This window comes from Podarcis tiliguerta (assembly GCF_965153285.1).
Source record: "Podarcis tiliguerta genome assembly, chromosome: 10".
NCBI classification, from domain to species: domain Eukaryota; kingdom Metazoa; phylum Chordata; class Lepidosauria; order Squamata; family Lacertidae; genus Podarcis; species Podarcis tiliguerta.
The window spans coordinates 49,423,448-49,439,156 of record NC_139543.1 but is presented as its reverse complement, the minus strand read 5'-3'; the positions used below and the strand labels follow the sequence as shown (position 1 = coordinate 49,439,156).

The window sequence follows — 15,709 nt, the reverse complement described above, 5'->3', positions numbered from 1 at the left end:
CAAGCTTCTGCCCTGCTAACATTTTTTGAGAGAATCAATAACTGAAAGGATAGGGAAGATCAAAATGATCAGGAGGCTGGAGCATAGTCCCCACAAGGAAATGTCACACTGGCCTGGTTTCCATGACATGGTAAACCAGACTGACTTCCTGGAGTTGTATGGGTTCCTGGAGAGAAGCTCTAAACTGCATTGCTCCTCCCCAGTCTTGAATAGTCCCATGGTGAGCTAAGCAAAAGTTTGACTTAGCTAGCAGTTTTAATCCAGTGCTTGTGGTTAAGCACTCGCCTCGCTAACCATGAATTGTAGCCTAGGGTTATTCCTGTATTGCATGTGGACACGGCTGTTTTGGGAGGGAAGAATTGTTCAATATGGCTCTAAATTTGCGTACTGGCCCAGTGTAACAACATGCTATAGTCTGAATATGAATGAGCTGACATGAACTGCAGGCCCACTTGCCAACCTCTTTCCCTTTTTACTCCATGAGAAATGATATAAAGCTTTATAAAACATAAAACATAATAATATATAAAACATATTGTTTGTTGCTGCACCCAAACTGGCAAGGAGTTGTTTGTTCACACTGCAGATTGCTAACAAGCCAGAATACCAAACCAGGATTGAAGTCTGTCTTGTGTTATTTGCTTCCTACATTTTTATCTCTAGTGTTTTAACCCTTATCTTAAATTGCTTTCAGCACTCTTAAAATAGTCTACAAGTAAAACACATAACTGTTTAAATGTGGAACAGTATTCAGTAACCACAGATTTAATAGGTATAAGCTTTTTACTTACAAGAATGTGTGGTCGCCTGTGGAATAGCCTGTGGTTAGGCCTTCTCTGCATTTATTTATTTATACATGCATGCATACATACATATACCACTTGATTGGGAAAAAATATTAAAGTGGTTTAGAAAAATATAAAACAAATTTGAGAAAAAATCATAACCATATTGAGTTACGCTGTTTCTGTCTGGTGGCACTGGTTTACTTTACTTTCATATTGACTAGGCATCAGCAAAAGGTCATTATGTGCTTCAGATTATAGTAACTGAAGGAATCCCTAAAATTCTAAGAAATTCTCATTGTGATTCACTCTCTAGGCTTCGGGCAAATTTCCATCTCTCTCCCCCCCCCCCATTTATTAGTCACTTGCTACCCAAAGGTCGAGGGACGCGGGTGGTACTGTGGGTTAAACCACAGAGCCTAGGACTTGCCGATCAGAAGGTCGACAGGTTGAATCCCCGCAACGGGGTGAGTTCCCGTTGCTCAGTCCCTGCTCCTGCCAACCTAGCATTTCGAAAGCACGTCAAAGTGCAAGCAGATAAATAGGTACTGCTCCGGCAGGAAGGTAAACGGTGTTTCCGTGTGCTGCTCTGGTTTGCCAGAAGCGGCTTAGTCATGCTGGCCACATGACCCGGCCAATAAAGCGAGATGAGTGCTGCAACCTCAGAGTCTGTCACAACTAAACCTAATGGTCAAGGGTCCCTTTACCTTTACCCAAAGGTCTCTAAGCTACTTACAGCCAAAAAAGATATACAATACACAATACCATAAGAGGGAAATCATATAATACATCAATATTTCATATAACATAACATCTGGGAGGGGTAGCAAACAGCATTAACAATACTCAAATAACAAAGCCATACTCAGACCCATTAATTAGCAAATAAACAAAACCTCAAGCTTCCCCAGTCCAAAAATCATTCACATAAAAACAACACCCTCCTCCCCATTTTAACCGCTGTACTCCACTCAGAAGTATGGTGTCAGTGGGTGGGTCCAGTGTCTTTCAGGGGTGATCTGGCATCTCTCCTCTCCCTTCATGGGGAGAAAGGTAGAAAGCAAAGCAGGAAGATGGTAATGAGAGTTTAACCTGCTTTGCAGTTGACCGGGTCACTGCTCCTCTCCTGTTGTTGGTGAGGGAGTGGTGGGTGATTGTAATCATAACCACTATATAAGTACAGGCCATGGAGGTCAGACGAACAGTTCATACAAGCACTACTTCCAGCTTGGGCAAGAGGGGACAGACAGTCATGGCGCTGTTGCACTTGTAAACTCTGTTCTTCTGGTACTCAAGCTACATAACTGTCACTTCAAGAAACAGATTCTGGCAGGTAGAATGTAGGTAGGTAGTTTTCTCTTTCTCTTGGTAATAAACTAACTAAGGTGCTGCCTTTTAGAAATTATTTTGTCTCTTAAGTTGAGATTTAATTTTACTGACTTTATTTCTGGACCAAAAATGTAAACAAATGTTTAGTTGATCAACAAAAGAGTGAAACAAGCCTGTTGAAATAAAAAGGAATTATTTTAGAACATCATACTTTATCAAGCTTATACATGGTGAATGCTGACGAGAGCTTGTGAAACTACAAGACTGACATTCTGAAGCATCTTAAAGCTCTTCATAGGACAGTTTGATACTGCTGTCTGGGATATCACTTTTAAAAAAAGAAAAATGGCTTCTGTGTAAGATGATAAAATGAACAAAACAGTAGCATCATTAGATCTTTATTTGCCTGAATACTTCAGCTAAGACATCATAGACCAGTACAGTTGTATAACTAACTGAATGAGTCATCTGTTAAAGAAGCAAGTGTTTTGAGAACTAAATAATGTCAAGCAGTATATAAAGATTTGGTTATATCGGAGAAGACCAGTTTGTTCAGTTATGTATAAATACAGCACAGTTTGTACAATGATAGTGACACAATGGACTTTCCTTGCAATGAGCAAATGTGTTTACCTGCTATATTCAATGTGATATATAGATGAAGGAAGAGTCTGTCCTAGAAACCTTTACCTGTTTATCTGGCATAAATTCTATTTATGATAAGCACATGTACAGTAAATAGACTTCACAACACTTTTTATTCCATGAGTTCTTTCTACTGTTAGTTCTCATTGCAATGGACATTCTTAAATAGCATTTTAATTTTCATTAATGGGAATCCAAATATGGAAGATTTTAACTTTAGTTTTTGTGTTTGCTTTTAATTGCATGACTAGAGTAAATGTTCTCACTAGTTTAATTCTCATTCATTGAAGCAATATCAGTTCTGCTTTTCAGGATCATGGATCCTTCCAAGGCAATTTATACCACATTTTTCGCTCCATAGGGCGCACTGGACCATAGGGCGCACCTAGTTGTTTTTTTTTTTTGGGGGGGAGGAAATAAAGAAAAAAAATTACCCCCCCCCCCAGCCCCAAAGAGCAAAGAAGCCAAAACAGCGAGCGGGATCCATCCCGCTGCCTCTTTTGGCTTCCTCCAGCCGTGAGAGGCTGCGCGTGGCTTTGGCAGAAGCCAAGACAGCAAGCGGGATGGATCCTGCTCGCTGTCTTGGCTTCGTTTTTAGCCGCAGGGCTGGGGCTTCCCCCGACCCCAGCCCCCAAAACAGGAGCGGCGGCAAGATTGCGCGCAACCTCGCCGCCACTCCCAGAGCTTGTGGGGCTGGGGAAGCCCGAGCTTCCCCCAACCCCAGCCCCCGGAACAGGCTGCTATCCGCAAGCCTTCTGAGTGCGGCAGGAACTCCCTCTGGGCTCCGAAGGCTTGCGGATAGCTGCCTGAAGCCTGGGGAGCGCAGTAGGAGTTGGTGCTGCGCTCCCCGGACTGCAGGCTGCTATCCACAAGCCTTCGGAGCTCGCGGGAACTCTCGCCACGCTCAGAAGGCTTGCGGATAGCTGCCTGAAGCCTGGAGAACGAGAGGGGTCAGTGCGCACCGACCCCTCTCCCTCTCCAGGCTTCAGCGAAAGCCTGCGTTCGCACACATATTTCCCCTTCATTTTTGGAGGGGAAAAAGTGCGTCCTATAGAGCGAAAAATACGGTACTTAAAATAAAAGGTGACAGCAATAATGCAACATTGTTAACTACAGAATTGAAATCAATACAATGTTGATATTACTAAATAAAAACAGCAGATGATATAACCATATGTATTACAGCCACCCCCTCACTCTTAGTACAGTGGTACCTCAGGTTAAGTATTTAATTCGTTCTGGAGGTCCGTTCTTAACCTGAAACTGTTCTTAACCTGAAGCACCACTTTAGGTAATGGGGCCTCTTGCTGCCACCATGCCGCCGGAGCACGATTTCTGTTGCGTCCTGAAGCAAAGTTCTTAACCCGAGGTACTATTTCTGGGTTAGCGGAGTCTGTAACCTGAAGCATCTGTAACCCGAAATACCACTGTATAGGATACCAGCTTAACCAATTGGAAATGTAGTTTGTAGGATCTGTCTAAAACAAATCTGAACAGCTGTCAGAGAAGGAAGTTCTATAGATGGGACCGCCACCAGAAATCCTATCTTATATGTCTGCCAGGCTAATTGTACCCACAACCTCCAAGGCTGATCTCAAGATCTAGGAAGCTTCCTATTTGTAGGTGATCCTTCAAGTATCCCAGTCCCAAACCATTAAGGGTTTCAAAGGTCATAACCATCACTTTGAATTGGACCTAAAAATGAACTGGCAACCATTGCAGCTGTTAAACTATTGTAGTTATATGCTCTGAGCACCTCATCCAACCAACATTTGGGCAACGGCATTTTACCCTAGGTGAAGTTTCTGAAGTATCTCCAGAGGCAGCCCCACATGGAGTGCTTTGCAGTAGGCAGTCTCTGTTTAACCAGGACATCACTAACTGATTCAAGATCTGTTTAATCTAAGTAGGGCTGTTGCTAGTACACCAGCTGAACTTGGTAAAAGGCACTCCTTGTCCCACCATCTGTGCTATAAATGCGCATTATGCTTACTCACCTAAATTCTATGTTATAATTACATTCTATCTAGTGGTGATTCATATTTTCCCAGGTTCAAAAAATAGTGTTTTGTCAGAACTGAAATATGTAATATTTAACTAGATGCTAACTACAGAAATTTATGTAGATAGTGTACAAAAATGAGTGTTTCTTACACACACAAAAGTGATTTTGTGGCACTGCCTTAGAGAAGTTGAGGGAATTTTGGTGAAAGTGGATTTCCTAGCTCAGTTGATAGACTCCCGCACCCCAATTGTATCAGATCCAAAAAGAGGTGATTAATAGGTAATAAAATTAACATTTTTTGAAAATGGAAAAACTCTAATGACAAGCAATAAAAATATCTTAATTAGCAAGGTGAGCCTCCCCCCCCCCATTTTTTTCAAAATTGAAAAAAAGGGTGAAATTCCATGTTAGTCATACATTTCAGTAGGTGAGCATTAGTATGTCTTAAGTGGGTATTGCCTACTCTTTATATCAGGCACATCCAAAGTTCATTTCAGGTGCCCAATCCAGCCCTTCACTTCATCAAGTCTGGCTCTCTTTGAAAAAAGTTTGGACACCACTGCTTTATATATGTTGACTTTCAATATTCAGGTTTAACTTCTGTGCATCCAGACTTCTGAGCAAATTTTTTGAGTCCTAGAACTTTCATGATAGAAAATCTGAACTATAGTTTTGTTGGGCACTTTGATCCATTATGCCATAAGAAAGGAAGAACTTCTTTAGTCTATACTGTAGCACTTTGGTCAGGAGCCCTATATAGATATTGTTCTGACTGCTGCCTATAAACGGTAAAAATTACTATTTGTGATACTAGTTTTGATCAAATGCATTTGGGAGAATGGAAGAATACTAGATTGGTTGGCTTCCTTACACTGTATTATATTCTTTCATATTGTGGAAGGCTTTCTTATACTATTTCTTACACCTTTCATAGCACAGTTGCAATTTTAAAATAAGTCTTTTTGAAATTTGAATATTGTGTGTTCAAAGATGTAATTTTTTCTGCAAATTATGGCAAATAGTTCAGCTGTGGTACCCTTTTTCTGTTTCAGCAAATGTCTGATTTATTTCTGGCTGGTAATGCAGTGTGATCTCTTCAAAACATTGCAGTGATTAACTTGAAATTCTAGTTATGAAACTGTGTTGTAGCATGATCCTTAAAGTAGGTCATTGTGACGGGAGTAGTCCAAACAGGCTGCTGGTTGCTAGAGCAACGACCTATTTAAGAAGCCCTTTCTGTTGATTCATATTGAAACAATCCTTTAGAAATCATATGAGGAAATGAATTAAAAGCTAACACAGATGGAGAGAAATATTAAGGGTTTGTTATACTGGGTGTCTTTCTCTTCCCCACTCCCTTTCCCCAATCTGTTGGGGACTTTGAAGATTAAATCGTATATGTTCTGTTCTCAAGAGGTTCTCTTTCCATTTAGGTCTCCTTTGCACACTTAGATTAATTATAATTTTTCTTAAAGCATGCATTCTATTGTTTCATTTAATTCTTAACTTGATAAACTGGTATTACAAATTATTCAGTGTGTCTGTATATTGAGTTTTCATACAAAGTACTTAGACATTTTAAATAGAACAATGTAATTCTGATTATGTGCAAGGAAACAGTTGGATATGTTACGTTAATAGCTTGCCTTTTCCTCTGGGAAAGTGAAAATGACATTTTAACCTTAAAACAGTGCTGAAAGAAGTAGCTGAGGCTGAGAGATTTTATGTTTGTTTCTGTAGTTAGTGAGGAGATTTGATTCTGGATTTCACACATCCAGACTCTAGTCATTGCACTACACTGTAAGCGTATGCATGGATGTACACACAGAGTAACAAAAACGGATACATATGTATTTGAAAATCTTTGGTTGATCAGCAGAGGAATACTTTGATCAGCTTTCAATGTAGCATTTGTCTACTCTGTAAAAGTTGAAAAGGTAGACGTGAGAGCAGGGTAGAAAATACTTCTATAATCTCAGAAGGGATTGTCAGTAGTGGCAGCGTCTTCCTTTCATCTGCATTAGGTGAACAGAAAAGCTAATAATTAGTTGTATATTTTTTCTTTCCTTATTTTTGCCCTCTGGATTCACAAAGAACCAGTGTGATCTGAAGTTGAGAATCAGATCAAGATGGAGTGGGGGGACAAATTCTTAAAGCCAATAAGTTCACTTGTGGACCCTGGGCCAATCACTGTCTCGCAGCCTAACCTGTCTCACATGATGTAGTGAGGATAATATGGAGGGAGGAACCAGTACCCTGCACATCTTCAAAATCTGCTCCTGTGTATTGGGGACCTTCTGGAGCAGATTTGGGGTGGGGGGTGGGGAGGAGGAGAAGAGAGTCCTGTTGCATAAACAGATCTTTACTGGTACAGCATTAGATACAGCTGTCTGTGTGCTGCATCTTGAAGCATGTGCTTCTTGGAAGAAGAGGCAGGATATAAAAATTGCAAATGAATAATAAGTGCATAAAGAATATCAGTTGAGCTTGTGCAAATAATATTTTTCATAGTACAAGATATCTAAGAACTATAGGTTATGAATAGTAGCTTTCATCATTCAAAAATTAGAGCTTATAATGGAAGTTTGGGGGGGTAAATGGGGCTGGGAATGAGAGTCGGATCCAGCTATGGGCATCTCTGCCTCTGCTCTAGAAAAGAACCACTTTTTGAGGTTGGCACTGTTTATTTGAAATGAGGTAATTTTGATCAGACTTGGGTGATAATTTTAGAACCGTTCTTTAAAATTGTAAATTTACATTTTAATAAATTCATAAAGTTGTATGGTTATACAGATTATAGGTCACTTTTGACACTTAAGACTGCATACAGACCATCACTACTGTTGAATAAGAACAACTTCCTCTTCCACTTGACTGAAGTACTATGTTTGCAAATAAGATAGGTGTTTACATACCGTATTTTTCGCCCCATAGGGCACACCGCCCCACAGGGTGCACCTAGGTTTTTTGGAGGGGAAATAAAGAATTTTTTTTTTATTTCACCCCCTGGTGCGGGGGAAGCCCGAGCTTCCCCCGACCCCAGCCCCCAGAACAGCCTGCTATCCGCAAGCCTAGGGAGCCCGGCAGGAAGTCCCTAGGGTTTCACAGAGCTGCGCGAAGCCCTGAACTGCAGGCAGCTCTGCGCAACCCTCGGGAGACCAGCGCGACTCCCAAGGGTTGTGCAGAGCTTCCTGAAGCCTGGAGAGCGAGAGGGGTCGGTGCGCACCGACCCCTCTCGCTCTCCAGGCTTCAGCGAAAGCCTGCATTCGCCCCATAGGACACACACACATTTCCCCTTCATTTTTGGAGAGGAAAAAGTGCGTCCTATAGGGCGAAAAATACGGTAAATATCTCTTATAGCTTCATCTCTGATTATATGGGCTAAGAGCACTCAGGTCATAATATCAGACTTGTAGTGTACATAATAGAAGTCCTCTAAGAATGAATTGTTGTTGAATTGTGGCTGTTCAACTGGTTGCCAGTTTGCTACTGGGCCCAAAGGTGTTGCTATTATTATACAAAACCCTTAATAACTTGGGACCAGTTTACCTATGAGATTGCCTTACCCCACATGTGCCCACTTGACTGCTTCAATCAGCGGAATTGGCACTAGTATAGGTGCCACAAAATACCCATTCCACATTTGTGAGAACTCAGTTGTTTAGTGTGGCAGCACCTGCACCTTGGAACTCCCTGCTTATTGATATTTAGCAGGCATTTTCTTTGTATTCTTTTTGGCGCCTACTAAAAACATTCTTATTTAGGCAAGGCTACTGAGATGCTTAGAAATGCTGGTGTGAATTTTAATCTGTTTTAGTATTTTAATATTTTGTTGTTTTAAAGAATTTTATTTATCTTTTTGTAAACCATGGTGAGGTGTTTTTTGTTTTTGTTTTACAATCAAGCTGTTTATCACTTTTATGAAACAAACAAACAAACAAACAAACAAACAATAAATACTGATTGCTAGAAAGAAAGCATTCCAGTTTGCAGTTTTTTCTCTCTTTGCCACTCAGCTGCGTTTTTTTTTTTGTCACAGTGAGTAGGTTTTAATGCAATCCTTTAAAACAGTAGTTTAAATATAAGTCTGTCTTAAATATCAGTTCACATCTGTGTTTCTGAAAAATGAGAAACATACCCATCAAACTATAGGAATATTGCAGAAGACCTGTAGGATTAAGCAAGGCAGGCAGTTGACTTAGTATTGCTATTCTATAATTACAATTGTTCTAAGTCTGATAATTCAATTTAATAAAGGAATTTAATTATGCAACAATGAACTATTAAACATTTCTAGGAATGCTACCATAAATATATGAGATGAATTAGAAAAAGCTTAAAGGTAAAGACATACATTTCTTAACAAAACTGCTGATCTCAGCCCCCTTCCCCTGGGGTTTGGCTATCTCATGCTTAATTGAAAACAAAAAATAGGTTAGCAACTTTTTAATGCTTAAATTAAAATTGTTTCAGGAGAAAAATGCATTTTAAAGTGTATATCTAAATTCATTCCAGTTGACCCTGCTATTATATCTCTACTTAAGCAGTCTGTGTTGAACCAGACTCTGGTCCATAAAAATTAATAGTGTGATAAATCTGTTATCATTAAGGTGCCATAGGATTCCTTGTTTTTGCTGCAAAAGACTAACCTGGCTACCATTCTGGAATTTCTTACAATGTAAGATCACTCTTCTGCCATTCAGGAAGAAAGTATTAGGCACATTTAAAGGTAAAGGACCCCTGACAGTTAAGTCCAGTCGTGAACGACTCTGGGGTTGCGGCGCTCATCTCGCTTTACTGGCCGACAGTATTTCCGGGTCATGTAACCAGCATGACTAAGCCGCTTCTGGTGAAACCAGGGCAGCGCACGGAAACATAGTTTACCTTCCCGCCAGAGCGGTACATATTTATCTACTTGCACTTTGACGTGCTTTCAAACTGCTAGGTTGGCAGGAGCTGGGACCGAGCAAGGGGAGTTCACCCCATTGCGGGGAATTGAACCACCGACCTTCCAGTCGGCAAGCCCTAGGCTCAGTAGTTTAGACCACAGTGCCACCCGCATGTATTAGGCACATTTAGCAGCACATAAAATTCAGTAGTTTCCCATGAATTGTTGTACCTGAAATATAATATAATATGAAATTATAATTAATGTAACAAAGTACCTGAATTTGCTTTGATGAAGAAAGCAAAGGTGTTTGACAGCTAATAGATTCTGTGGAAAACATTCTGTGCAAAACATTTAAATCCTGTCTGAGCTTAATCGTCTTAAGAGTTCCAAAAGTGCATATTGGTCCTGCTATTATTCCATTACAGATATCACAGAGTAATACATCTTCTCTGAATTTGCTGACATCTTTGGCAGCACTGTAAACTGCTCTGTGATCCTCAGATGGGCAATATTTAAATTTATTTAATAATAATAATCTTGACTATTTTTTTTTTTTTTTTTGGCAAATCATCTACACAGTGAGACTATGCACTGAGAAGATGTGAGCAGTTTCGTGTTCCCCATCCTAATGCCTATCTACATGCTGTTGGTTTGGAAATAATAATCCTTGACCATAAGATATGCTAGCCAAGACTGATGTAGTGCAGCAGTATCTAGGGGGTACAAGGTTGGGGAAGGCTGCTAAAATGTGAGGTTTTATTATAACACCAGTTTTTACACTATTAGAACATTTACATGAACCCTTGAATGTGTGCATAATTGTGACAGTTGGGTCACAACTGTTCCTTCATGCAGAAAATCTTGTTAACTTCAGAGAGGCTTTTGTGCCCCCCCCCCCCTTATATCTTCCTTACAGGTTTTTGCTTCAGTGTCTTGAAGATTTGGATGCCAATTTACGAAAGTTAAATTCTCGTTTATTTGTGATTCGAGGGCAGCCTGCAGATGTGTTTCCAAGGCTTTTTAAGGTAAAATTTGATGCTTTTCTCCAGTGCTGTTTCTGTGCAACTTCTATACATTTATCAAGTTGTTTCAACGTAACATAATGTATTCACATTTGATTTGGAGAGCTCTTGAAACTCACAGGAACATGAACAGATCCAGCTACTCTGGATCAATGTTCTTTTTTTTTTTTTTTTTTTTTTTTTTTTTTTTTTTTACTGCTATGGCAAAATTTGAAAAGCAGTACACACACAACAAGTTCAGGTGTGTAACTTTTCTCAGATATATATAAAAATGTTCAAAATTAAAACTCACTTCAAAAATTGTTTTATTTTCATTGTGATGCAATACTGTCACACTACACTGTACATGTACACAAACATTAAGATGTTTGTAGTGACAAACAAAAAGCTGCTTAGGGTATGTTTTGGTAACAGTTGTATCTGCTCATTCCTTTCTCCTTTGTTCTTCCTTCCTACAAAGCTATCAAAAATTGGTAGATATTTTTCAAGTGAAACAAAGGTAAAGTGTGTTCAAAAAGACTTATGAAAGAGGAAAGGGCTACTTCCATATATTAATGATCCTGTTATTCTGGATTATGCATCTGATCAGTTAGTCTTTTCAGGCAGTGGCTGAAAAAAGTGAATATTAGGGATATACTTGTCAATTTACAGTGGTACCTTGGGTTACAGACGCTTCAGGTTACAGACACTTCAAGTTACGGACTCCGCTAACCCAGAAATAGTACCTCGGGTTAAGAACTTTGCTTCAGGATGAGAACAGAAATCTGGCGGCGGCAGGAGGCCCCATTAGCTAAAGTGGTACCTCAGGTTAAGAACAGTTTAAGAACGGACTTCCAGAACAAATTAAGTTCTTAACCCAAGGTACCACTATACTCTTAAGGCCTTTGAGACTGCATTTGGGATAGATGTCCATTTTTCTGCAAGCCTGTACTGTTACACCTATAGCTTCCTGAGAGGAGGGAGCTATAGATACTACTTCAGTTTGCTTAAATCTTTCATGGCAGAACTCTTGGCTCACATATTCTGTGCTGCCAACTACAGTTGCAGAAATTCTGAATTTTTTTGGCTGTTCATATGCTACTGTATACATTTGGCCACTTGTGTTTTTGGTTTGACTGTATTAATGTTCATCTATGTTATCCCTATTTCTCCATGATCTGAAACAACTATCCTTTTAACCCTTTTTCAAAACTGCAGGAATGGAACATTGCAAAACTTTCTATTGAGTATGACTCTGAGCCATTTGGGAAGGAGAGAGATGCAGCAATTAAGAAGTTGGCTAGTGAAGCAGGAGTGGAAGTCATTGTACGAATTTCACATACTTTATATGACCTAGATAAGTAAGTTAATAGTTTTGTGAATTTAAAATGAGAAAGATAAGCTTCCTGGTAACATAATATGCAATATATATAAGTTTTAGCAATGATGTGGAAAAAAATCATTACCATATTTTCCATGAATATGTTCCTATTTATGAATGTATTGCTTCATAAATATTGTCACATAATGATTTGGTTCCATACCAGTCAAATTTGGCAGCTTACTTACCAGTGTTTTCAAAGTGTGGAAAGTGTGTTCTATTTATTTATCGCACCTTGGAATATTCAGAATAATAATAATTTCCAGCTGGGGAGGAAAAAAAGCTGCCCCAAAAGCTGTCCTTTGAAAGCAGTGCATGGACACCAAGCTTCTTTCTTTTGCGAAGCACTTCCAGGCAGCGCTCCTGCCTCCTGTTTGAGCCCTAAGTCTTGCGATGCTACCAAAAGATAGGTTTTCCTCCCCTCTCAATCATCTGATAGGGAGAGGAGCAAAGAAGGAACATTTTGGGAAATTTCAGCGGCTGGGGGGGAGAAAACCCTTGGACTCTGCACTTTCACCCATCAGCTGACCTCATGAGAGGGATCAGCCGATGAATAGGTGGGCATAGTCTGGGGAAAATGGCATTGCAGGCCAAAATTGGCTCTTCATTCCAGATGAAAACTGCAGTGTATGGCTTTCACTAGTTTTCTTGTCACCTTTTTATAAATATTTCTTGTCTAACTTATTTCTATCATTAATTCATAGGTTGGTTATTTGCCTGGGTGGTAATGCTTACACTTGCAGTCTAATACAACTACAGTGGTTGACTCTTTAAGCTTTTCTGTGGACATTTGATAAAGGAATGTAAGCTCTGTAATTGCAATATAATGGGACTGTTATTTGTAGATATAAGAGAATTCATGTCAAGGGTAAGAAAAATAGGCAGTTTCCTACAGTGTTTTGTAACAACATTACCTTAAGTTAAAATTTTCTTCCATGTTTTTAGGATTATAGAATTAAATGGAGGACAGCCACCCCTTACCTATAAGAGATTCCAGACTTTAATAAGTAGAATGGAGCCATTGGAGATGCCTGTAGAAACTATTACTGCGGAAGTAATGTCAAAGTGTACCACTCCAGTTTCTGATGACCATGATGAAAAATATGGTGTTCCATCTTTGGAAGAACTAGGTAATCCAAGAAACTTCATTAATATTCTTCCCAAAAATAAATGCCAGTATTTTTAATGGCCCTTCTGTTGTACTGTCTGTGTTTATTCGTAGAAAATTGACAATCAGGGCTGCACACAAAAAGTCTGTCTCTGGTTTTCCCTCAACCTGTGACCAAAGGGATTATAAATCCCTGACACTGTAGGATACAATAGCTGACGTGAAGAAGAATAATGAGCAAATGCTGTTGGTTAGTTAGTATCATGTTGATAGTAATATCCTTAAATTAATTCACAGTTTGAATGTCAAGAGAAGCATTTTTCCTAATACACTTAATTTAATCTCCCGGTACTGTATTCAAGGTGGAGTGTCTAAAGCTAGTAACTTTTACAAGAAGAATGAATAATCTCTCTTCAGAGGACACTTACAACCATTGACTTAAAAAAACTTTTATTATAACAGAAAATAGACCTGGTTTGCTTATTTGACAAGAAATATGAGTAAGACTGTAAGACTTTGTAGGGGATCACATATCTTTTATTTCAGTTAAATACAAACATTTGGTCAAAGGATATCAATCTAGATGCATGGGCATTAGAGACCAATTATAAATTCTGTATTCAGCAATTCTTGGAATCATAGAATTGAGGTGAAAGGGATCCTGAGGGTCATCTAGGCCAGGCATCCCCAACCTTCGGCCCTCCAGATGTTTTGGACTATAATTCCCATCATTCCTGACCACTGGTCCTGTTAGCTAGGGATCATGGGAGTTGTAGGCCAAAACATCTGGAGGGCCGCAGGTTGGGGATGCCTGATCTAGGCCAACCTACTGCTGTGCAGTGCATCCATAACAGATTGCCATCCAACCTCTGCTTAAAAACCTCCAGTGAAAGAGAGTCCAACACCTTCCAAGGGAGTCTATTCCACTGTTGAACAGCTCTTAGTACTACTACTACTTTTATTAATGCTATATCCATATGCATATAAGCATTTTTCCCCATAGCAGGGTTACTTCTGAGATGACGAATGTAAAATTATTGTTATTAATCACCTTCCACATCCCTCTTAAGGAGATGTACAAAATATAATAAACAGCTAAAACAATTAAAAATAACAAAAAAATGTGTTTAAAAAGAAACCTAGTCAGAATACGTGAAGTTGATTGCTGTCGTTTATCCTTAAAAATTCTGAGGGAAGCTGTTTTATTACGAAATGAAAACAGCTCTCTGTTGTTCACTTGCTAGACATTATTGCGTTACAGCAAACGTTTCAGACACAGCAATAACAAAATTTGGGCTATGTTCAGTGGTGCCCTTCTATTTTCAGAAGCCCATTTCATTCAACAGAGACCTCTAATAGTGGTTGGGGGGGAGTGATTTTTGTAGATTTCTGCACCCTGTAAACCAGCTTTGGAGAGTTAAGAGACCCTTGGGTAGTGTGTTGAGAAACAGCTGAAGGGAAATGGGGAATCACCTTCTTTCCCCACATCAGCAGAGACTTGTGGTATTCAGAGAGTACAGTCCTACCTTGGTTGACGAACGCCTTGCAACTCGAACATTTTGGCTTCCAAACGCCGCAAACCCGGAAGTGAGTATTCTGGTTTGCGAACGTTCTTTGGAGCCCGAAGCCATCCTGCAGCCAATCAGAAGCTGTGCCTTGGTTTCCAAACATTTTGGAAGTCAAATGGACTTCCGTAACAGATTCCATTTGACTTCCGAGGTACCACTATATCTGCAAATGGAAGGAATCATTCCATATGTCGAAGGGTACTTATGGATGTAGCCACTTGTCTGTTAATTAGAAAAGGAAATAAAAGATCTTTATTAATTTGGTGGGTAAATATGTAGCATTTTTGAAGCCATGCACATCTTTGGAATCTTTTTGGAACCTAGAAGCTTGTAGTATTTGGATATTTCCCCCTCTGTTATCCTTGATTTTTAGCATTGATATGCTAGCGAACAATTTCTCACTTGGGAAAACGAGATTCTTGACAAAATTGTTTGGCTGCTATATTTATAATTATTTTATCTTGTAGGTTTTGATACGGATGGATTGCCTTCTGCTGTTTGGCCAGGTGGAGAAACAGAAGCTCTTACAAGATTGGAAAGACATTTGGAAAGAAAGGTACATTCACTAGCCTTAACAGACAACAGTTAATCGTGGTTTAATACCTTGTATAGAGGTAAAAAGGTACTGACTAGCATCTGAGGATTTCTATGCTACCTTTCAAAACACAACATCATCCCATGAAGGCTAAAGTTCGGTACAAAAACTAACTAAAATAACATCAAAACATTAAATACTAAAACACAAAGAGCAGCATAGAACAAAGTAGGCCAACAGACAAACAATTTAAATTGTACCCACCGTTTCCCAGAAAGATGAACTGAAATAAAAAGCTCTTTCACACCTACCTAAAAAGCAGATGGGAAGGAGTGAAATGTATCTCCCTTGTAGAGGTGATTTTCCAAATATTCTTGTTAACTCTTCTAAAGAAATATAATTCAGCTACTTGTTTATGCCTTTATTAACTGGCTCAAGCATATGGTCCTTGAGGGAGGTGT

General features: G+C 39.4%; 1 protein-coding gene across 4 annotated transcripts in view; it reads left to right on the top strand.

The window, feature by feature from the left end:
• Positions 1-15,709, top strand: part of CRY1 (cryptochrome circadian regulator 1) — a 32,027-nt gene that overhangs the window by 6,469 nt on the left and 9,849 nt on the right. For all 4 annotated transcript variants that reach the window (XM_083400209.1, XM_083400208.1, XM_083400211.1 and 1 more), the window contains exons 2-5: positions 10,572-10,680; positions 11,875-12,017; positions 12,983-13,167; positions 15,181-15,269. In XM_083400209.1, the coding sequence (XP_083256335.1) occupies positions 10,572-10,680; positions 11,875-12,017; positions 12,983-13,167; positions 15,181-15,269 (526 nt within the window). The remainder of the gene's footprint in view (positions 1-10,571; positions 10,681-11,874; positions 12,018-12,982; positions 13,168-15,180; positions 15,270-15,709) is intronic.